At 39.5% G+C, this 24,407-nt stretch overlaps 1 protein-coding gene across 1 annotated transcript in view; it reads left to right on the forward strand.

Annotated features, from left to right (window-relative positions):
* LOC115381790 (TSC22 domain family protein 2-like) overlaps positions 1–12,414 on the forward strand; it is a 32,314-nt gene extending 19,900 nt beyond the window's left edge. Inside the window, exons 2-3 of the mRNA XM_030083394.1 lie at positions 10,537–10,588; positions 10,953–12,414. Of these exons, the coding sequence (XP_029939254.1) occupies positions 10,537–10,588; positions 10,953–11,222 (322 nt within the window). The 3' untranslated portion in view covers positions 11,223–12,414. The remainder of the gene's footprint in view (positions 1–10,536; positions 10,589–10,952) is intronic.
* Positions 12,415–24,407: the final 11,993 nt, after the last annotated feature.

The following is a 24,407-nucleotide window of genomic DNA, read 5'->3' on the forward strand; positions in this document are numbered from 1 at the left end:
GAGGCAGCAGCAGCTCTTTTACTGCTCTCTTTCCACAGTGATCAACTTTATGATCATACACAATAAAGAAAAGACAGATTTATAGTGGTTCTGAGTGCACCTGATCAGTGGCCCCCGACTCTGCCACAGAGAGTTACTTGAGCCAAACCAGGTATGTACCACGTTTATGGCTCTGAAACAAACATCCATTATTGGGGTGAGAAACAGGAGGGAAGTTTGAAGCCAAATCTGTTCCAAAAATTAACTACTTATCCACTTATTTATATTTTTTAAACACTTTTTCAGTCCTTTTTTCCCGAATTTTATTTATTTGTTTATGTATTTTTGTGTGGGGAGTTCTTGAAATTACAGCAGGAGTCACAGTCTTCCCATGGAATTGAACAATGTACATATGCACAAATGCACTTTAGGTGCTATCAGCATCTGAGACAGGAGACCTCATTTGTCCTTAGTGTGTGCAAGTACAAAAATAAAATCTGTATCATCAAACGTGCGTTTGTGGGTCATGCTCATCAGTACGTCTTTGGTTTTAAAAAGTCCTGCTTGTTTTTAATCACCATGGTCATGCACGTCCATAATCACCTACCTTCAGAAATACCTTCACTTTAACATATATGGCAACAGAAGCGTCTTTATAGGTAATTAGTAACTATTTTTTTCTCGCTGTCGTCATGTCAAAGTGGACAAAAACAGGGACTTTTCTGAAATTAAAATGAAGGTACTTGTTAGAGAGGTTGATGCAAACCAGAAAATATTATTTGTTACAGTGAAAGTAATTATTTTAGTTAATTCTGTAAAAACAAAAAAAAATAGAGAGAGAGCGAGAGAGAGAAAAGGGTGGTTTAATGTCAAACTCAGTGCCAACAATTCCATGGTCAACAATACCTGGATATGCACTGGGATGGCTTCGGTTCTCTCTCTCCAATGTAGTGCATAAATCATGGTATAAATCCATTAATATTTGCTTTGCCCCCAAAACGCACACAAGAAATACATCTTTGCCAGGAATTGAACCCTGGCCTCCCATGTGACTAATTCTACCACTGCACTGCCGGTCTCCATATGTGACATGGATGCTTACTAGGCTTTTGTGGCAAAACGATAAATTGGCCTATGCCTACTGAGAAGACACCCTGTCCTCCTGACAAATGTGCACTTTGACAACAAGTTCCCTGTGTGTGGGTCTTCCAGCAGAGCAAGATGAGCTTCTCTATGTATTTCTAATACCTGTCACAGCTGTTTTTTATAAAACTTCACACCACATTAAAAAAATGTGTTTCTGATGAGGTGAAATTACTAAACAAGATTTTTTAATGAAAGGAAACAGATGTGTGATGTTGCTGAGCACCTACTGTGAAACTCTTAATGTTTTCTATTTGTAGTTTCACTAGTCTGCCGCTAGATTATGTGCATAAACATGGTCAAAGTTGTGCTTATTCTCACATTCCTAAGTATTAGTAGAAGTTGATAAATTCCATACTTTGCGTGGGAATGTTGGTATCCACTCACTGTGCACACATGTGTGCGTGCACAGTGAAGATAAATGAGGCCCCTTGGGTCTTTCTGGTATAATTACACAATTTTAGCTATGTCCGAGCCCCCCTGCTGCTCATTCACAAATGGCAGAGGTCTGATGGTTGTGACATAACTTGATGATGTACTCAAAGCAAAACAGATCTTGGGTGGGGTGGGGTGGGGGTGGGGGGTGGGGGCGCTGTTGATGGATGGTGATCATAATCATCATAGACTTTTACCTGTGTTGCATAACAGGCCTCATGTCTCACTGACCGTTCTGTATAGTGTCAACATTTCCACTTCAGTGTTGGAAACTGTACTGACTGTTTTCTCTGAGAAAGGTTTGCTCAGCACACATTGGCTTTTCCAACATCTTATAGCCTGTAACTTGATCATTTAGATATATTCACACCTGTTATAACCACAGCTATCCAGTGTTTGCTATTGTACATTTCAGCTGGACCTCCAAACTGTCTTTAAATAGAACACCCACCCATAAATCAACTGACATACAATCACTATGTTGATATGAACCATAAGTAGTCTGATTATACGCTGTAATTGTAACATTTCAGTGACTTTTCCCAGTATTACTGTGTGTGTTTGTTTGACAGAATCATCATCTCGGATCAGGAACGACTGGTCAGATAGTCAATGTCATTGAAGCCGAACATCTTGCTGTCCACTTGCTCTTCCTTGCTACAGGAATCATCCAGCAAACTCGGTGAATTTCGAAGGTGGACTCTGCAACTCTGTGCCGCACTATTAGGTAGAGCAAGGTGGATTATAGTCGTTGATGTATTTTATTTATTTATTTATTCATTTATTTATTTTGGGCTGGGGGGAATTGTGTGTCTTAGTCAGCTGCACTCAGTGGCCACGGTGCTTCAACAGTTACTGGTCGAATTGCTCCTTTCCTCCGTATTCATAAGATTCTTGCAGACAGACAATTTCGCATGAAATGAGCACAGACTATGGAAGGAAGGCTTTCTTTGTATTTGTATGAATAGCTGGTATTGTATATATATGAGTATGGAGGTATAAAATAGCCTTTAGTTAGAGTTGCCCTGATAAATTATCACTTGAGGTTTTGGAAACATCCGAATAATCGGTCTAAAATTAAGGAAAACATTGAGAATAGACCTCTTTTCAAGAATATGAATGTGTTGTTTGACTTATAGTTGGAATCCCCCAAATAATTGCCTTCAGAATTACAGCGAAGACAACCATCTTTATCTTTTGGAATCTGTGCCTGAATGATTTCTTGTCATTTGGCTTTAAAAGGCAATCAAGACAATACTGTCTCTAATCAAATGGAATTTTTACTGGTTAACGGATATCTGAATTGAGCAAATGTTTCACCTCTGACATCAGCTGAAGTGTTGACAAATTGTTGTGACAAATTTGACACTTGTAGCTGAAAATATATTTTATCTTGTTGTTGGTCGTGTTGTGCATGTATCTGTAGCCTTTCACAAGGACTCACGATTAACCTTTTATCAAAACCATAAATAAGCCACAGTTATCAACAGCGCCTAAGACATTTATTACCGGAAGGAAAAATGTGTTTACTGACAACACATCCAGGTTACAATGCGGATAAGTCTTTGATCCTTCGATAAATGCTTTGCTGAATACAATCCCTCTTTAATGTAGAGGTGCAGGATTTTCCCATTTCAGTCTCAGTGCTAATACCATTATGTTTGACTAATTCTGGTCGGGTCTTAATTCGCAATTGAGCTAAACAAGTGGTGCAAATGACTCAGGGGAAGCTGGTAAAATTTGATATTGAGGCTCTTGTGCATACTTGAGGATCTGGTTGTAGTTTGGCAGTGATTATTTAAGGCCAAAGAACCCCTGCCTCAGCTCCCCCACTGTGTTTGCTGTGTAGATGGATGTTGATGTTTTGGCTCCATGTCATGTCTTCGGAAGCTGCAGAGGTGGCACGACAACCATTAGGAAACATCCCCACCGACAGTTATTTTTGTTCCTAGACAGACTAAACCTTCCATAAACCACTTGAATTAACAGCGATGGGTAAAGTTCATTCTCTGTCTCAAGAATCCAGATCTTATCCTTGCTTGTTTTAAGTCCCTGGGGGATTCGACTCCTTCTCATGCTCCATGTCATCCGGTTACTTCACCAAGATGTCTAGTTTAGCCGTCCATGTCTTGAGGGACATCACGTAGAGGACGCAGGCTGGACGAGGAGTTGCTTATGCACCAGTCTGATGATTATGCAATAGATGAGGGTGTGAGTGGGACAATTGTTTTAGTTTGTTTACAGGGAAGTTCGGTGGCAGCAGACACACCTACTCACAACTTTGATTTAGTGCTGGAAAAATAAAACCCTCCAGACGTCTGTCTTATTTTGTTTAGTCTCCATTGTGTCAGTCCAGGCCACCCCTCATGTAGTCACACACACTGCAAACACACTCTTCAAGAAATCTACCAAGTGCAGACAGACATATTAACATACTCCCAGCATCCTGTGATTGTCACAGCTGTTTGAAGGTTTACAAAACAGTAAATTCTCTTCTTTGTGGCCATTAAAGTTCATGATGCAGATTCAAGTACGTGTGGGGGGTTTGTTTCTCCAGTGCATTGCATTGCTGAGGTTTCAGGTTATTTGTTAAAACACAAAAAGCTAGTTGGTGCCTCTTTTGGTATTTTTTTGCATGTCGGTAAATGCAAATGATGACTTACCTCACATCTATTGTACTAGTAAAACTATTAACTATCACAGGCAGTTTTGGTAACACTGAAAATTACACAGCAGGTGTCCATCGGGAATTTAGTCTTTTTTTAATTCATATTTGAATAACAAGGATACAACTATTTGTTAGAATGTTGGAAATCTTTATCTCTCAGACATCGTTCTTGTGAATATTGCACTGCAGAAAGTGCTTAACAGAATAAAAACAAACTGCACAAACATGAGGACTACATTAAAAATTAAATCCCACATCTGCAGTGAGTGCATTTATATAAATATCTACCAACAACTATATTTCACAACTGTCAATTGAGTAGCTTGAGTAATTGCTGTAGCACTTACTAAATGGGGTGAAACACTGTGTGTTTACATTGAAATGATGTATCTAATTGGTTGTATTGAAGAAATGCCTTGCTGTTTCCACACTTTGGTCTTACAGAATTCCAAGTGGCTGTCTAGGTTTTTCTACTGCGGAGTATTTCCACACCACTGACATTAGAGCTGCAACTTGTTATTTTTGTTGTCGACTAATCTATTGATTATTATTTTTGATTAATCACAATTATCGTCTTTATTTTTGAACATCTATTGTCTGTGGTATGTGATGGTATAGCGGCTCCAGGGTGTTGGCGTGTCAGGTTTTTGTGCATGGCTGTAGTGATGCCATGGAATGGGAGTTGAGCTTCACAGACTTTGCCTTTATGTTCCCAAACTTTGAAAACTGGATCAGAGTTTTAGGGCCTTTCCCCTCATACTCCACTGAATGCATTGCATAGTATGCCATGTCCTCCTGTGCCATAACCCAACGCATGGATTTCTGATGCGGCTGTGTTTTAGTAGTGAAAATATGCTTCCTCCTCCTCTTTGCATGTTGGCAGAGAAAATAGACTCACCGTGTATCTTTTTGCTCTGTATGAATATAGGGCTTTTCATCTGTTTTTTCCTCCATATTGCATACGTTCTTCTCTCTTTCCATGCGGAATGTAAATGCTGTGTAACCTACCATTGTGTGATTTTATCATACAGCAATTTATAACAATCACACATGACATCAAGGCTTTAATTTTTTACGTCAACATAATCTATTACGTTGGCTGATTGTTGTAGCCCTAACCAACATATCCATTGTATTGCAGATTCTGCTTAAGTGGGTTTCTTACATGGCTGTTTATCTCACGTTAGCACACATTGTGACTTGCAAAATTAGCAACACCTCTGAAACATATTTTTTTTCATCAAAATGTTTATCACCAGTCAATCTAGAGGCTGATTGAAAGTTTATTTCGTTGAGTGGAAATTCCTTTGGAGAACTGGTATGTGACCTGATTGATTTAAGTAGACTTGAGGGGCTTGTACGTTTCTAGGAAAACCAGTCCTGCTGAAATACTGGTTTCTTTGTTTTCGTAGTGGGTGATCATCATTGAAACAAAGTGTTGACGGACTGACTGTTGATGCCTGCTGGGTCGTGGAGTTGTTGCTTTAGCCCAGTACGTTAAATTAAGAATGCCGTTTGAAATATATTATGTTAAATTTTGAATTTTCATGCATCGCTGCAACAATCACAGTCAAAGCAGATACTGCGATTATTATCGATGTCTGCAAGCAAAGTGTGCATCCAGCTTCTTAAGAGTGTATGGTACATTTATTTATTTTCAATAGTAATTGACTTTCTTTTTGACTTTTCATTGTTGACCAAACAAAACAAACCCAGCAGATGCGTCAGCATTTCACAGAGACAGTGGATGGCTTTTGCGTTCCCTATATTTTCACTCTATAAAGACTCTCTTTGAAATGAATAAGTGACCTGGAGTGATTGTGGAAAGATTCTCACAAATCTGAAGTCATTTTGAGAGATTTGTTGATTTCATACATGTACATAAATCAACATCACTGAATACAACAGTTTTGAAGCTCAACTGTTAAACTAAAGAAGAGTGAGTCAAACTGCATTTTAGCATGACAGTTCATGTGAGACAAGAGAAAGACCAAAGAGAAGCTCTTGAAGGGTGCTTTGAAACAGCTGCTCAGGAAAAAGACAGGATTGAACTGGAGGTTTCTGCTTGTCCTGTAGTATTAAACTCACTGAGATCATTTTCTGAAGTTGTGACTGCTTTTCATTCAGCTTGGTGTCGTTACGTCTGCCGCCCTCATCTGGTACAGCAGCTGAACTGCACCTTGAGAATCAAAGTTTCTGAGCCAGACTGAAGCTCACGTTTGCGTCTGAAAGAGAATAGTGAGCACGGTCATCTGTTGTTAAAGCCCCCACCTGACAACCATTGTTTTGCAGTGCTCATTAATCCTTAAGATTTATGGGGGTCACCATAGTCCTGAGATCAAATTTATTCAGCTGTGTCCCCCCACAGTGAGTGTTTGTGTGCTTTGGGATGAAGACGTGTGCCGGCCGGTGCATCTGTGTCCTAATGGAGAACACATTGGATTATGACAGTATAAATCATCTTGTGACAAACTCTGAGGGATTAATAGGGAGACCGTGCATTTTCTACAGCATGTGTTTTGTTCAAAGCAGAGAGAGGGAGTTGACCTGCAGGGTGCAGAATAGTTTTAGTCCAGTGTCAAACAGGAGGCATGCCGATGGTAGAAAGGTTTCTCGTAGCTGCTGTCAAATCCAAATGCACTGTGGTTAGGGGGGCTTCTAAGACAGACTCGTAGTGAGGAGCTGTGTGCTGTCCCAGCAGGATGGCGACTCTTGACACAGATGTCTGAGTTTGTACGCCCCGGCCTTGGGGCCGGAGGTGACCAGGGCTGGAATGTGCTGCCTTGTGGTCCTGGAGGCTTTGTTGGGGGGTGACGAGTGCATCTGTACAACGCTGCAGTCTGCCGAGACGCCCCATGTTGAGGATAACGCAGTGAGAGGTCCTTATATAAACCGCCGCATGCGCTCCTACTTGAATAAAATGTACAGTTTGCTTTGTTTTCTTTGGACACAGAGTGGCAACAATTTCAGTCACTCTGGCCAATCTTGCAGATACTCAGCAAGCTTATTTGACACAACCTGCGTGCCCCTTGTTTTTTTTGTTCTTGATGAAAACACATTCCACCCAAAGCTTGTGCACATCTGTCCTTCCTTGTTCCGAATGTGTAAAGGTGCTGTTTAAAGACAGCGATGCCCTCAGATACTGTTTATTATCACCAACACTTCAATCACACGTGAGCGCCATGGTTGGCGTGCAAGGCAGAATTTTTGAGCTGTCATCACTTGTGGAGGGATCAGTCATCACGTACAGCATGTTCAGGATGTCACCCAGGACTGACTCGGTCTCACCTTTTCTTTCTTTGTGGCAGCAAAAAAACAAAGAAGACTACAGCTTTACACATGTGATTACACTTTGAAGCCGTTTGACACATATAGTCTATTTAGCAATACTGTTGATAATCTTAATGTCACCATGAGTAATATCCTTAGTTGTTTTTGAGATTTCCACATTGAATAAATGTTGATAAAAAAAAAGAATCTCTTACAGAGTGCTTTTTTTTTAAAGAATGTCGAGTACTTTTCTTTTAATCTTAACTTTTTAGAAGATTTTATTTCTTAAACACGACTTTTTCAAACAGTGTTTTTTTTGGGGTTTTTTTTTTTTTTTTTTTTTTGCTCACTGCTTTGGTCTTAATCTTTTTAACTGTGAGCCACTCTGAGCATCTTGTTGAAATATTTAATGCGGATGAAGAAACAACAGCCCCAAACATTCCCCCATCATTACTGAAGCTGAAGAAAATGCTGTTTAAATGCCCATTTATACGATATTTATTTGTTTGGTTAGTTTTATGCTGTAAAGACGGTGGAGTTTTTATTTTTCTTTTCTATGTTGCTTCTGCTGCGCTCTGAAAAGACGGAGTCAGCAGACCTCTCCTCCAGGAAACCCTGCCGAGGTTTTGATTAACGCTGGGTTTAACACTGAACAAGTCTTCCTGCGCCTCCGGGGTTATTATGTGCAATTTGTTTTAGACTGTGGTTGGGAATAATGTAAATTGCGCAAGAGGCGTCCCGGGAGAGAGCGCGAGGGGGGCGGGACAAAGGGGGCGGGGCCAAAACCCCGCCTCCTTATTTTGTCGCCATGTGATTGACAGTGGAGCTCACAAGCAGTCCCGGTCAAACAAGAGACACGCGCGTCGCTCCTCTGGTTTTCAGTGAGTAGTTTGTCCGCGAGGAGAGTTTGGAAACATGCGTAGCAAGATGAGGTACAGTCTGCCTTGCTCACCGGGGACTTCCCCGCCGGGCTCCGGACGCCTGCTGCCGTACACGGCGAGATGTGTCAGGTAAAGGCGCTTTCTGACGCCCCAGTGTTTTCCATCCTCACACTCCGTCTTTTTCCCTGTTGCTCTTTGTTTACTTCTTTCACGTGCGTCGATGTGGAGTTGCCCGCGTGCACTTCCCACTTCCCACTCGGTAACGTGGTGTGTTTGAATGTTTAATGCTCGGACACAGCTGAGATTGATTTGCTCCGGTAGTGTTTTGTGATGCAGCTCGCTGCCTGTTTCACATCAGGAGCACGTTTTCTCCTGGAGTGGGGTTGTTGGTGTGCGCGTGTGTATGTGGGGTACGTGTGTGTGTATGTAGGGTACGTGTGTGTACGTGGGGTACGTGTGTAAATGTGTGTACGAGGAGTACGTGTGTAAATGTGTGTATGTGGGTGCATGTGTGAATGTGTGTATGTGGGTGTGTGTGTGTGTGTGTGGGGAGTACGTGCCTTGCTGCGGGCGTCAGAGCCTCGGCTCCGTACGTGCTCTCTGGCACGCAGGACGTAAACATTGAGGAGACCCGCATATTATTTGACTTACCGCACTTTGGTCATGATGTTTACTGCTTCAGTTAAATGTTTGAAATCATAATTATACAGGATTCAGATCATCTACAATGATTTTATTCCACTATCCCCCCCCCCCCCCAAAAAAAAAGCTTCATATGTGTTTAAATGTCATATGCTTTGAACATCACTAAATGTGAAGATGAGTTTTAAAGTTTTTTTTTCTCCTATTCCTGCAGTTACAGCAGTGTATATGTAGTATAAATATAGTTAATGTCGTTCAAGAAGGTGTGTATGTTATTCATCAGTCCTTACTGTTTCCAGGATTCCTTGTAGCAGAGTTTTCACATTGTGTTCCAACTCTCTCACTGGGATTTCATGCCACAGCTCCGTCTAGTGGGCTCAGTGCAACCTGTGTCACTGCTGTTTTTAATCCACATTTTGCTGTGATTGTGCAAGATGGAAACATAATCTAACCTATATAGTATCTATGCTTTTCTGACTCCTTAATAGAATTATTAAAACTTGTCATTACTTGCAGCAGGGTCTGTAGTGGCGGAGGAGGTTTGTTGTTATGTTCGAAAGTGCAATCTGTCCACCCCACCTCCCCAAAATAAGTAAATAGGTGGAAAACATGACGCTGTTCTCCTAAATTGTGCTGAAGACAAAATGTACTTGTGTGCTATATCATACTATAAAGATAACCGCTGGTTTTGTTTTGCCAAAAGTATATATATTTTTTTTTTTGTTTTTCTGGTAATGTAAAGTGAAGACGACTAGCTTTATTACAGTGGATGTTCACATAGATGAACTTACTGGTCAAAATCCTCCGTAATATGCTGAATTACATTTTATTCTATCAACACTTTGTAATCTTTTTTAGTATGTGAGGCAGAAACTTTCCATCCCAGGCTAATTTATGCAGTCATGCTCTGATTCGAGCATGACGCACTTTATCTGCCCCACTAAAAAACAGGTTTTGTTACTTCTCATCAGTTATTGCTCACTGTATTTACGTAGATTCACACCTGGTTTAGCTACCTGTCTGGAAACCCGTCACCTGTCTGGTGTGTCATCCTTGACATATTTGCCACCATAATGTCAGCTGGAGCCCTCACCTCTTTAAAAATGTACAAGAAAAATAAATATGTGTTCTTTAAATATCAATATTAATTCTAAATCGATTGCTAAATCCTTGAATAGTGTGTGACGTTCAAAGGAAGAATTATTGTATGTTACGCAGTGTTGGAGAATTAAATTTAATCACTTATTTGGAAAATTGTACTTGAGCTTGTTTGAAGAACAGGTCAGAAGACTCATCAGAAAAGCTGTGTTGTTCGAACCTCATTACATTTCAACTCCTCTTTTTAATAAAATCTCTTTAAAATTTAATCATCCCTGAAGATAAAAGTTCCCAAGTTTTTCATTTTTTCAAAGTCTATTATTAATCTCAAACCGTGGACAGGATTCATCTTTCATTGTGAAGTCGTTGGATTCAATCTAACGCTAATGATAATCATATGATGCTCTTTTCTCTCCACAGTACATCGACTGCCAGTGTTGTTGCCATCGATAACAAGATTGAGCAGGCAATGGTGAGTTTTCCACAGAATTGGATAGCAGGCAACGCAGATTTTGACAGTGAATTGTTGTTTGACTCCACAGAGATGCAGTTTGGAGCTGGAGCAACATGAGCTGCACACACCAGAACTTATAAACCATTTCTCACATGTCAAAAACTACACCTAAACATCTTATCAGCACAGTCTCAGTACAGCTGAAATCTGTCTACACTCAGACACACGTATAGAACCTATCAAAACCATTGAATCTCTCTGTGTAACTTATATTCTTTGACAGACAAGTGAACTCCTAAAAGTATTTACAGTTTCTCCTTTAGTAATTACACATCAGTTAAAAGAACATGGCAATGCTAATTTGAGCCCCTCTGTCTGTCAGGACTTGGTGAAGAACCACCTGATGTTCGCTGTCCGTGAGGAGGTGGAGGTGCTGAAGGAGCAGATCAAGGAGCTGTATGAAAGGAACTCGTTGCTGGAGCGCGAGAATGCCGTGCTGAAGTCTCTGGCCAACTCTGAGCAGCTCAACCAGTTGTCCAGTCAGCTGAGACATGGCAGCACACCGCCGCACGTCACAAACGCCACCGCCATCCTTGCTCATCAGGGGGGTGGTCAGAGCATTCCTCACCAGCACAACATCACGTCTGCGTGATTCCCCCGTCTCTTTTGAGTTGCGCAGACTAACGGTTCCCCTCGGCCCCATAACATGAAAGACTGTGCAGGATGCTCTGTTGGAGGGCAGGGCTGATTCTGGCCCCGTGCTCGATTGCAGGTGCTGGGTGAAGAAGAAAAAAAGGTGGAGCAGCATAAGAGCCAGTGCACACCAAGAAAAGAAAAACCCTGCACGCTCTTCTGCAAGTAGATGGGGTCCAAGGGCACAGCGAGTTGGTATTTTCTTGAGAGAGTGACTGTCTATCCAGCGTTTGTATCTCCAAGGCTAAAGGATCAGAAGAAGCGTGATTGACTGCTCGTCCTCCCCGTGCCGGGGACGCCTCTGCTTGAATGTGGAGAGGATCAAGAGCCTCGGCTTTCTTTATATGCTGCATCAAAAGCTTGTTGTGTTCTCTCAGTCACCTTGTTTGACATGAATTGTTTTGAATGTTAGTTCAGGTTTAGAAAATGCATTTATTTATTTCAGGGCTGCTATTGTTTTAATGTAAATGAACAATGCAATGGAGATGCTTTTTAAAATTTTATTAAAAGAAATAATAGGTAGTTTGCCACAGCAATTAGATCTCCACAAGTAGGCAATAAATTGATTGATGGAAGCATTCTTGTCTTTTGACCAAGTGCTAACACTAAAGCCAAGAGTTGAAATCCAGGTTGAATGTATTTTTGTAAAGTTTTAAGTATTAAGAGCTTGGAGGGCTTGTTCAGAAAACAGTTGTTTATATGATGGGATGTTTCATGAAAGAAAACTATTAATATACTTTTTCTTGCTTTGTTAAAACTAGAATTGCATTCGGGGGTGAGGGTTGGGGGTTCTTAAAAAGCTGTGAAGGTTTTTGACCTATTTTTATAACCAAAGACAAAAAAACAGCATAGGTCTGTTATCTTCTCCATTTGAAATGCACATTTCTTTTGTAACTCCCCCTTTCCTTTTTTTAATGGCTGTATTGCTTGGCCTATCATCAAACCACTTTCTTAACTTGTTTTTGTCAAGCACTCTGTTTCTCTGTGAGAATGGAGTAGGCAGTAAGTGGTGTGACTTCAAACATGAATAGAAAGGTGTTTGCATCAGGATGAAGGGAAGGGCCTTGTGCAAAAAAAAAAAAAAAACACAAAAGGAGCCATGAGTCTTATTTTCAAGAAGATTTGTTTTATTTCATTTTTAACATTCTCATGCAGACATAATGGAATTGTTACATTGCAGATTTGAATTTGAATACATGCTGCGGTCGTGGAAAAGATGTCAGTCTGTTTGAGAGGGGTCAAAGCATTGGCACTCGTCAAGCAGAGAAAACTTGCAGAAACTACTAAAATTGGGTGAAGAACTGTCCAACGCATTATTAAAAACTGGAAGGATAGTGGGGATCCATCGTCTTCTGAAAATCCTGAATGATCGTGATCGGCGATCACTTCAACATCTGGTGCAATCAAATCAAAGAAAAACAGTAGAACTCAGGGCTATGTTTAATAGTGAAAGTAAGAGCATTTCCACACACACAATGCGAAAGGGACCTAAGGGATTGGGACTGAACAGCTGAAGAAAACAACTCCTCAGTGAGGCTAACCTGAAAAACCAGCTTCAGTTTGCTAGGGAGCATTAAGATTGGACTCTGGAACAATGGAAGAAGGTCATGTGGTCTGATGAGTCCAGATTTACCCAGTTCCAGACTGATGGGGCCCATCAGGGTCTGAAGAGAGGCAGATGAAGTGATGCACCCATCATGCCGAGTGCCTACTGTACCAGCCTGCGGTCAGGTCTCGTTGCAGAGGTCAGCTGACTACCTGAAGATACTGAATGATCGGGTTATTTCATCAATGGATTTTTTCTTCCCTGATGGCACAGACATATTCCAAGATGACAATGCCAGAATTCATTGGGCTCAAATTGTGAATCAAAACTTGTCAAAGCTAAAGGCGGTCCAACAGATTTTTAGAATGTGACCTTTTCTTTGGTGGTGACTTCTTACTTTGGGGGCCAGGCAGTGTGTAACTCAAGCAATATCTGCAATGGAACAACACAAACTGTTAAACATTTCACACTTTAACACTGGAATCCAGTTGGCTGTTGTATTATTGGATGTCCTGTTTGTGTAACATCTTGTGCCTCCAGTGCCGTTGGCTGCTGTCCTTAGGCGGTCCGGTTTCTTTCTCTGTGGCTTACAACCAAATTACTTGGTAAATGTACAATCAATCATCTTTTTTACACTTTGATATTTTGTCTTTACTTGTTTTTAAAAATGGGCTCCTTTTTCCCCCATTTTCTGTTTTTGTTTTTTCACTGTTTGAAGGAGATGCCGTGTACATGCCAAATGTACTGTATGTGATCACTGAGCCTTGGAGAAAATATCAAAGCCCTTATGTGCTGTTCAGACATTTTTTTCAAAATAAAGTTGCAGTTTCATAAAGATAAATGTCCTGTGTTTTTGTTATCATATGTTCTTGTGAATCCCGTGACTCTATTATTGTGAGATCTTCACATCAACATTGCTTGTTTCTTACTGAAAATCTCATCCTAACCATAACTTCAGTGCTAATTGGAATTTTAACATCAGCCTTATGCCAGACTTCCATAATAATAATAATAATAATAATAATGTTTATTTCGAACATCAAAACAAGGATATATAAAAACAGAAAAAAGGTACATGTACAGTTGTACATGTAATCGTACATACACTTTGTGAGTAGTGGTTACATTACTTCATATGTCAGTTTTTAGACAACTTTTATGAATGTCAAACTTTATTCTCGGTACACAATCTATTAAGAAATGTTTGTTTCAGTTGGGTATCCTGAAAAGACAGTGGCTTTGTAAGTTGTTTCGAAATGCTTCATGGATTTACAGTGTTTAAGTTCCTTATTCAAGTTATTCCACAGCCTCACCCCACAAATGGACAAACAAAAGCTTCTTCTTGTACTTCGCAGCATCTGGGTTTTGAAATTCAATTTCCCCCTTAGTTGATATCCCTCCTCCTGTTGAAAAAAAAAAAATCTGTGGATATTTGCAGGTACAAAATTATTTTTAACTTTGACCATAAATATTGCTGTATTATAATTTATTAAGTCCTCTAATTTTAGTAAGTGCGATTTTATAAAAAGAGCATTAATATGCTCTCTATAACCTACCCTGTGTACTATCCGAATTGCTCACTTTTGGAGAATAATAAGTGGTTTAATTGTGCTTGTGTAATTATTGCCGCAGATTTCTAAACAATAGGACAAGTGAGGTAGGACTAGTGCACAGTATAACATACGTAGGGATTTATAATCAAGTACATATTTAACTTTATTCAGTACTGCAATACTTTTAGATATTTTTGTTTGTACACATTTAATGTGTGGCTTCCAGTTCAATTTGTTATCTATCAACACCCCCAGAAATCTAAACTCATCAACCTTTTCAATTATTTCCTGATTGATATTGAGTGTTTGCTTTGGGATCTTTTTGCGATTACTGAAAATCATATGTTTAGTCTTACTTAAATTGAGTGCTAATTTGTTGCAGTCAAACCATACTTTCAGTTTGTGCATTTCAGCTGTTACCTTGTAAAGTAACATGTCTATATGTTCATCTGAGCAAAAAATATTTGTGTCATCTGCAATCAACACGAGTTTCAACACAGAGGAAACTTTAGACATGTCTTTAACGTATAAAATAAAAAATTTAGGGCCAAGCACTGACCCCTGGGGTACACCACAGGTTATGTTTAAGCAATCTGAATTAGTGTTGCCCATGTTGACAAATTGCTTACAATTGCTTAAATAACTTTAACCCATTCCAGTGCCACTCCCCTAAACTCATACCTCTCCAGCTTATCAGCCAAAATCCGATGATTGATAGTATCAAATGCTTTTTTGAGATCTATAAACAGCCCAATTGCATACTTTTTATTGTCCATTGCGTGACCGATGGTTGGCTATTAATGAGGAGGTTGTGTTTGTCTATAAATTTTTCCAATCTATTGTCAAATAATTTGTTGAAATTTTTTGAAAATTGTGATAATAAAGCGACAGGCCTATAATTTGTAAATTGGTGTTTATCCCCACTTTTGTACAGTGGTATGACTTTTGCAATTTTCATTGAATTTGGGAAAGTGCCAGATTTGAATGATAGGTTGCAGAGGTATGTGAGAGGCTTTGAGATGCTCGTTATAACATCTTTGACAATTGCCATCTCAATTCCATTACAGTCTTGAGATTTTTTGCTTTTGCTTTTCAATACAATATTGACCAGTTCATTTTCTTCAACATCAAAAAGAAACAGAGTTAACATTGTGTTCTACTAAATTTTTAAATTTAAAATTTAAATTTTATACACATGTGTAAATAATCTAGTGCCTGTATCTAATAAACAGATGCAAAAAATATGATGAATAAAATGCGAAGGACTTTCTTTGTCTAAATGCCTTTATCTTATCAACATGCATGAATTTAATTTTATTTTACAAGAAAATACTTGTATTCCTCCATTTGTATATTACTTCATTCAGTTTAAGGTCACAGTCTGACAGTGGGAAAAGGGTTCCCAGAGCATCACGTTTCACACTTCAGTAATTAATGGTGTTGATAATTTTGTTCACTATGGATTACCTTGATGTCCTTTTAATACAAGTGGCACAAACAGTCTGAAAAGATGTAGGCACCTCTCTGAGGCCGCATAATTTACTGCCTTCACAGACACTGACTCCAGCAGCATTCATGTTCTAATAGACAAACACCTTTAGTGTAGGAAGCTGTTTGAAATTACATGTTAAAAATAACTTCTGCAAAAATTTTAGCACCCTTGTCATTTTGTTGTTTTGAGTACCTGTAACTACTGAACATTGTTGAACTGGAACACTGAATTGCTCCGGTGAGCCCAGTCAGCATTGAACTTCATAGACAGGCACATCCAATCAGGAGAAAAGGTATTTATTTAAGGTACATGGTGTCAAGTTGTTTTTTCTCTTTGACTCTTGTTTGAAGAGTGGTGACATGGAGACCTCAAAATAACTCGGATGACCTGAAAGCAAAGATTGCTGTTCATTATGGTTTAGGGGAAAGCTAGAAAAAGCTATCTCAGAGTTTTCACCTGTCAGTTTTTGCTGTGAGGAACATAGTGAGAACATGGAAGGCAACAGGCACAGTTCTTGTTAAGGCCAGAAGAAAATATCAGAGAGCAACAGATGGTGAGAAAGGTCAAAAACAACCTACAGACCACCTCCAGAGATCTACAGGGTAATCTGATGGTGTGAGTTCATCCTTCAACAATTCAGCGCACTTTGCACAAGGGAAAGCTTTATAGGTGGGTGATGTGGAAGAAGCCTTTTGTGAACATAGGCCACAGACGGAGGTGCTTCAGGTTTGCAAAAAACACATTTGGACAAAGCTGCTTCTTTTTTTTTGGAAAAAGGTTCTGTTCGAGTGATGAAGCAAATATTATATATAAATATATATTACAACAAGCAACGTTATGGATGGCAGCAAAGAACAGCATTCCAAGAAAGACATTTTCTCCCCTCAGTGAAGTTTGGTGGACGCTCCATCATGCTGTCGGGGACGTGTAGCCAGTACCCATTCTGGCAATATGGATAAAGTTGACGGTCACATGAATTCCAATCAGTACCAGCAAATTCTTCAGAGTAATTTCTCAAGAATCTGTCGCACAGTTTCAGCAAGACACTGCTCAAAGTTCACTCAGGAATCCATGCCCTGTAACAAGTGTTTGTAAGGAAAAAATGGTGCAAAAATATCCTCATCCAGAATCCAGACACTGATTGCAGTTTACTGGAAGCATATTGCGGATGTTGTTTTTGCAAAAAGGAAAAAAAAAATCTCTGCTGCATACTGATATTTTTCTGTTGGGATGCCTACATTTATGCAATTGTCTTATTTTGTTCGGATGCATGTTGCACATTTTCTGTTAATGCAATGAATACCAGTTCACACATTGGAGATCAGATATTTTACTTATAGATGTTTTGAAAACACAATATGAGGTTGGACAGGTAATATGGCATACAAAGTCCACAATGCCACAACAGCTCTGAGTTTGCTCAAAGTGTACATACCCTCATTAAAATTGTCGCGTATGGGAGTTAGTAGTGAATGTGTGATTGTACAGTTGCTCTGTTTTTGTGAAGCCACGGAGGAATATGTTCTTGGTCAAAAAAGGATAGCGCTCAGGGACTCTGGGAGCAGAGATCAGCCTAGTTTCATACCTCCAAACAGGACATGAGAATGACACTAGAGAAACTTGAAAAAATCATGAACATGAACGTTTTACAGAATAAACGTACCATGCCAAATAAAACTGACTCTGAAAGCAAAAGAAAATCAGTCTGATGGAATCATCACAGCAGAAAATAAGGCCATGCGCTGATTTCGTTAAAAATGCTTAAGCTGAAGATGGGTATTTTTACCAAGCTGAAGACATATTTTCTTTTTCAACAAGAAATCTTTGAAGTCACTAATATGCCAACATAGTTCGATTCACTGGTTAATTTCCTGCAGACATTCTCACACTCCAATATCAAGTTCATCCTGACGCTAAATGGCCCGGAGAGCTGAGTCTCCTCACGTGTTTGCACCTGTAAAGTAGGCCAGTGTTCTGCTTCATGGCACAGTTTTCAGCACTTCTGGTTCACAGAGAAGACCTTTATGTTTAGGGTTTGCAGGTTTTCCCTGTGCATGTGAGGCTTATTCACTGACTTCCTCCCACAAACAAAAAGCATGCTTGTTTGATTAATTGTTGATTCTAAACTCTGTGTTGGGGTGAATGTGTGTGTCCGGCCGTGTCCTTTACCCAGTGTAAACTGAGGAAGACTCCAGCTCTGGCAGCCTAACTTGTTTAAGGTGAATATGTTAAAAAGTGTTCTCACAGGAGTCGCCAATAGATGTTTAAGAGGCAAGCTGAAACTTGTCAGGCATTTTGCCAACCCTGGAATGCATTGGAATATTTTTCCGTCTCTCTCTCTCTCCTAAAAAAAAAAAAAAAATGCTGTAACTGTTCACACTCTGCTCAGGTAAACTGGGTCTGTACTCTACACGGAGGTGTAGTGGTTAGCAGCCATAGCTCAAAGTGAAGGTCCTGGTGAGAGTTCACATAGTTTCTCTGTGAGTCAGTGGGTTTTCTCCGACAGTCCACAGGCGTCTTTATTAAGCTAACTGCTGACTATAAACTTGCTGTTGAGTACAGAAGAATAATACAGTTTGATTTCAACAGACTTGTGAATTACTCATACCTATACATTTTATGATAATTATGTACAGAAAAAATGCTTTTCCTTCATCAGATGAATATGCAAACTTAATCTATAATTCTGCAAAAATAACGTCTGAAGAGAAAACAGTAAAACACATTATTGAACGTTATAGATGCCTAACATTTCTACTAAATTAAAAACACAACTATGACCCAAAAAACAACAATAATGAATATTTTATTCTCTATTTCATGGCACTTTTGGCCTCATTCATGATGTCCTGGTCAGCTGAGTTTGACCCCCTGTTGTCTGAGTTCCACAGTCTTGTTGCGGAGCGAAAGCCACATCCTCCTCTCGTAAATAGCTCTGAAATAGACTCTGATAACATTTTGTAGGACTTGAATGTTCACAAAGAGGAATGTGTTTTTCCACAGGGCAAGTGTGCCTTTGTTTGTCTCAAAGACAGCTCACACACACTGACCTGATTTTTGCTCTCTGGGAGGAAAGAAAAGTGTGACACCTGCATGTGATAATGTTTGTGTGTGTGTGTGTGTGTGTGTGTGTGTGTGTGTGTGTGTGTGTGTGTGTGTGTGTGTGTGTGTGTGTGTGCGTGTGAGCGTGCGTGCGTGTGTGTGTGCGTGCGTGTGTGTGTGTGCAGCGTAAAGTGACGCCTCATCATGCACCTGTCACGAGAGACATAAACGCTTCACACTGATCTTCGAAACAGTGCCGCCGGGTAATTTCATTTACCCCATTGTAGCTAACCTAATATCCTGCGAGGGCTGCAAGTTATTTAGCAACTGAAGCTGTCACTGCTGGCGTTTGTCTTACTTTATGACCTGGTGTGTTATTTACGGCACTCTGTCATTTTTACAGGCAGTTTTTGGTTATGCAGCTCTTTAAGTTGATGCAAGGCAAAGAAACTTTATGTGTGTGGAACATTTCACCCAAGAGACAACAGCATGAACATCACAAGAAATATAAACCAACATTAGGACATAATAAAACCTAATTAAATAAAATACAAAGATGAAAGAGTTGTTTGAACAAAGTGTTGGCGTGTTTTAAATGTTTCCCTTTTAGAAGTACGGTTGAGCTCTAACTGAAAAACATGTTGTGACAAACCCAGCACCATCTTTCAAACTCATGTCAATTTTCCCAGTGACAGGATGTGGAACGCAACAATGTTTTTTTTTTTTTTTGTTTTTTTTTTGTTTTTATTGTTGTAATGCACTTTGTGTTCCACCATTAGCACTATTTGTCAAAAAAAAAAAAAAAAAAAAGGTTTATTTTGTCTGGCCTTTTCTTGTGACTTGGTTGTACACATGTCTGATAGCCTTAATCATTCAGCTGTTTGTATCAAACTTTCAAACTTTTCATTCACAAGCACTGCGACAGACAAGGGACAAAACTGCCCTTCCAGCTTAATGATCATCTTGGTCTTCGTCATTAATCCTGTTTTTCTGACTCTCCATTATTGACAATAAACATGATAGATTTTTCCTTTTTTTGACAGAGGGCATGACATAAAAGAACAAACCACAAAGTTAAGCTACAAGCGGCACTTTGTCCCTAACAAAAACTGGACAAATCAAGAGTTCTGCTGCCATGACAGATTATTTGCACACATGCAGTGTGTGTTCTTGCAGTGGCAAGTTGCAGTGACTCACAGTTGTCTGCATAGTGTGAACTGTGGTAATAATGGGGAGTGTTTAAAATATAACTTTGGGCAATTGCAATTAGATGAGCACAGCGCTGTGAGGGAAAGGAGAAAGTCTGAATGAACGTTTCCTTTCTACTTGACTGTCAGCCTGTTCTGACATGTCCAACCTCTGACACACATTTCTAATTGGCCCAATAGTCAGAACAAAGATGAAACATGTTGACCTGGTAGATTTGTAGTACAAACACTTACTGAGATGGGGTTTGGTGTAAAACTTTCTCTCAGCATTGAGGCTCTGGCGGAGGCCATACAACAGATGTTCAGACTGAGGGGGTTGAGGATGGTAAGGGGAGAATCCATAAGATTTCTCTCTTGCGGATGGCATCTTGCTCCACTGCTTTCACTGAACAAGGACTTAGCTACTTAAGGATTATTGTAATATCTCAAACCACAAAACTTTTTGAAATAAATTATTATAAGCTAATTAAACAAGTAAAGACCGATAAGGGAGGTCCTCCCCCATCTCTCTTTGGCAGAGTTGAAAGTGTAATGATGAATCTATTTCTGTTATTCCTGTTTTGTTTTTTTTTTCCAGTTGCTTCCCATCAGAGTTCGTTTCCATTTTTACGATGTTAAAGAAAGTAATCTCTCAATTCATATGGCAACTTAAGTTTGAAATTTTACTACTGGGCAGCTGAGCTAGCAGCGATTGTGACTTGGATCAGTGGAGATGAGCAAACAAAGTGGGCTCAAACAGAGCGGCGTAAAGTTAAAGGTACACCATTATCTGTCTTGCCCCTTTTGGATGTGAAACATATCAATAAAATGAAGATTTATCATTGCACGGTACTGTAATGTATGATGTACATTTGAATCATATGCAGTTATATTTATGAGAACAGTATGTTTCGTACCTTTTTTGTTCTTTTTAACAATGACTTTGTCTAAAATATTGTTCTATGGTAAACTGAAAAAAGAAATCCATATTAAAACTTCTTAAAAAAAAAAAAGATTCAACATGTTCATTCAGATAGGCTCCGTTAGATAGTAGTGGACTATCATTGGCAAAATAACATTCAGAGGAGTATATCAGATATTTTAATATGCATACTTCATTGGCAGTTCACAGTGCTTCAGTGGTTAGAATAAATATTTACAGTCTTTACATCCAAAAGCAGTCTTTGCTTGATTTCCACCAAATGAAATTCACCTGGAGCAAAACATATTCAGCTTCCACAATGGAGATAACTCACCTTTTCAATCTAAATGTGAAGTTTTGTCATTCATATCTATGATTTATATGAAGCCTTTATTCGGATAAAACATTTCAAGAAACACTGTTATTTTTATCCAATTCAATTTTAACTGGCATCTGTTATGGGCTTTTTGGTTACTTTGCATATTTTGTTGAACCATTCTCTCACTGAAGTGATGCATTTCTCAATTCAAACTACAAAATCAGGGTTTCATTGAACAATTGTTCGCCATGCTCAAAAATGACAAATACAATCAATAAAGGTTGCTTAAACATGTTTTGCTTCCTCAAATAATCCGAACACATGCATATAAAGACACAATCTCCCCAGACTGAGACAATTCATGATAGTTTGAGGTGCAAAAATGTGAGCAAATGGGCATAATAGCAAAAGTTTTCACTTTGAATAACACTGGTACTTTGGCAGAGGCGGAGCGTGGGTCTCAGTACAGAGGGGGCGGAGCATTCTCTACGGGCCCTCATGATAGTAATTTTACCATTCAAACAATCCCTCATCCTACCATCAAACAACACACTAATGCTCACTTTTACTGAACCAAGCAAACCTATATGCCTCAGAAAGCAGAATAAAGTCACAAACCAGTTCACAAACTTGTTCTGAAGAACAAATACACACACGCACACACAAATGCAGCGTGACAGCTGTCAATCTCCGGGCGTCCGCTGTCCATGGTGCTGAAAACTTAGACAAAGAGTCACGGGCTAAATCTGAACCATCTTTGATACAGCTTAAATATAAAATGAACACAGCTGGTCTAAAATTAGACAATCTATTCAGATAGATATAGACACAGCTATCTATATATCTTTTGGAATTCACGTATATTAGAAAAAATAGACTCGGCGGTCTCTTATAGTTGAGAGCAACACAAGGCACATTCAAATAGGCAGGTGTTCAAGACCACAGCATTCTGATAAAGATAATATTTTTGAAGGTTTCACTGACTCACCAGTGGCTCCAATGTTAGGTTTTGGGTAGTACCGCTAGCGGCTAGCATAGTGTTTAGCTGTTTAACTTCCCTCCAAAGAGTTCAGATCAAGTGCAAAGAAAAAACTGGTTACTGCCGCACAGCCAATCAGCGCTGGCTTACAGCTCTGATGCATTCATGGACAGTCGTAATGTAAGAATTGGCAAATGGGAGCCCACAATCATATGCGTATACCTTCTCGCACACTCTGCACATTTTATTATAATAATTTATTTCCGATTAAATGTGAACACATCACATGAAACGGGGCCCTAATGACCTTGTGGGCCCTGGGGCGACCGCCCCCTTGCCCCCACTCTGGCTCCGCTACAGTACTTTGGAAATGGTGGAAAAATCTGTGTAAAAATTAACTGTGGATACGATAGCATTCATGACATTTATGCTCATTGGCGATTCATACAATATTCACCAGAAAAAAAAAATAAATTCTTTGTGGTTGCTGCAGCATAAAGGGTGCACAAAATTCATGTAACAGAAGAAATCCAGTTATGAGAGACAACTGAGAATTCTTCATCATCAATTAAGTGGAGTATCTTCTCAGTCCATCAATCACTGTACATCAGCGTCTCATTAAGATGGAGCTCATCAGATAAGTGTCAAAGCTCATGGATGAGATGAAGACCCAACTGACATGCTCAGGTCAGTGTTTTCTTTTCTTGCATTTTCAAATTTTCAAAAACTATATTGAGAATGATTGTGAATAAATTTGAGACATACAGTTTTCATGAAGTAAATTTTTTTTTAAAGATATAGAAATTTGCCAGAGGGCAGCACAATGGTTTGTGTTCAACTCCTCACAGTGTGAATTTTGTGAGTTCAAATACCGGCTACCGATACTAATAGTTAACTGAGTTGGTAAACTCCAATACTCTGTGACTGTGCACAGGTTAAAGCGGTATAGGAGATGGACATACTCAGAATTCAAGCAACATGGCCGGTGACTCACTCGAGGAAATTTAACTTGTCTGGGGTGTATCCTACACATTTGTGCCCAGTGTCAGCTGAGTGTCTACAGCTCAGCAAGACTGAAATGGATGAGGTGCAAATGTTAGATGAGTGGCAGTTTGTTCTGATCATAATACTCATGCATTTGAATCTCCATGAAATATTTGATCACATAAAGAAAGAATTGCATTCAAGCTCAATTGCGAAGAAGATCCTTTACTTTAACAATTTAGTCAATAGAGTTTGCTGCAAACATTTTACAGTTTTTATTAATTTTTTTTTTTTTTTTTTTTTTTTTAACAAAACTTTGCTTCTGAATGCAACAATTCTGCTTGCAAAAAAATTCAGATAACAAGGAAATAAATTGAATGAAATATTGTTGCTCAGTCATAACTAAAGTATCTCTGGTTTCGTGGATGACACAGCCTGGGGTAGGAAGCCCTGTGTAATATCCGGGAGTGATTTGCATAAGTTCCTACCCTGTGTCTGTGCTTGCATGTGTGCTTTTAAGGAGAATTACTCACCATTACACCATTACAGTCTTAAACCACACCTTTAAAGATAGCATACAATCACAGCATGGGGTAACACAGTGAATTCCCCTGACTCACTGCTGCCATCAAGTGCTACTTCGCAGCCCTGGAGATGCAGCACTGAAACCAATGTAGTGTATTTCCTTGATGCACCTTCTTATTGGACATCAACACACAAGTTTTGTTGGAAAATAAGTAGGCTGAAAGTGTAAACAAACGCTTAAGGTCATCCATGACGTGAGCCAGTGCAGAACAGGTTTACATGCCTGGTGGAGATCTGCACTAATTTTATAAAAAGCCATGCTTACCTCCTGTGTCATGGGCCTGTCTTCCTGTACAGGGGCTGTGGGGCACACCTTGAAGGTATGATACCTGACTAGGAACTGCATGGCCTGTAGGAGACCTGCCACTGTTAGAAAGTAACCAAACTTCTTTGTCAGAAGTAATTGTTTGATGTTGGGTAAACATTTGATCTTGAGTTCAAATGGTCCCATGCTAAATGACTCTTTGTCACATCTTTTTGCAGCAGCTTCCACACATAGCAAATTACAAGATGATGACAGAGTCTTGTTGATGTC

This window comes from Salarias fasciatus, chromosome 23 (genome assembly GCF_902148845.1).
Source record: "Salarias fasciatus chromosome 23, fSalaFa1.1, whole genome shotgun sequence".
Taxonomy (NCBI): domain Eukaryota; kingdom Metazoa; phylum Chordata; class Actinopteri; order Blenniiformes; family Blenniidae; genus Salarias; species Salarias fasciatus.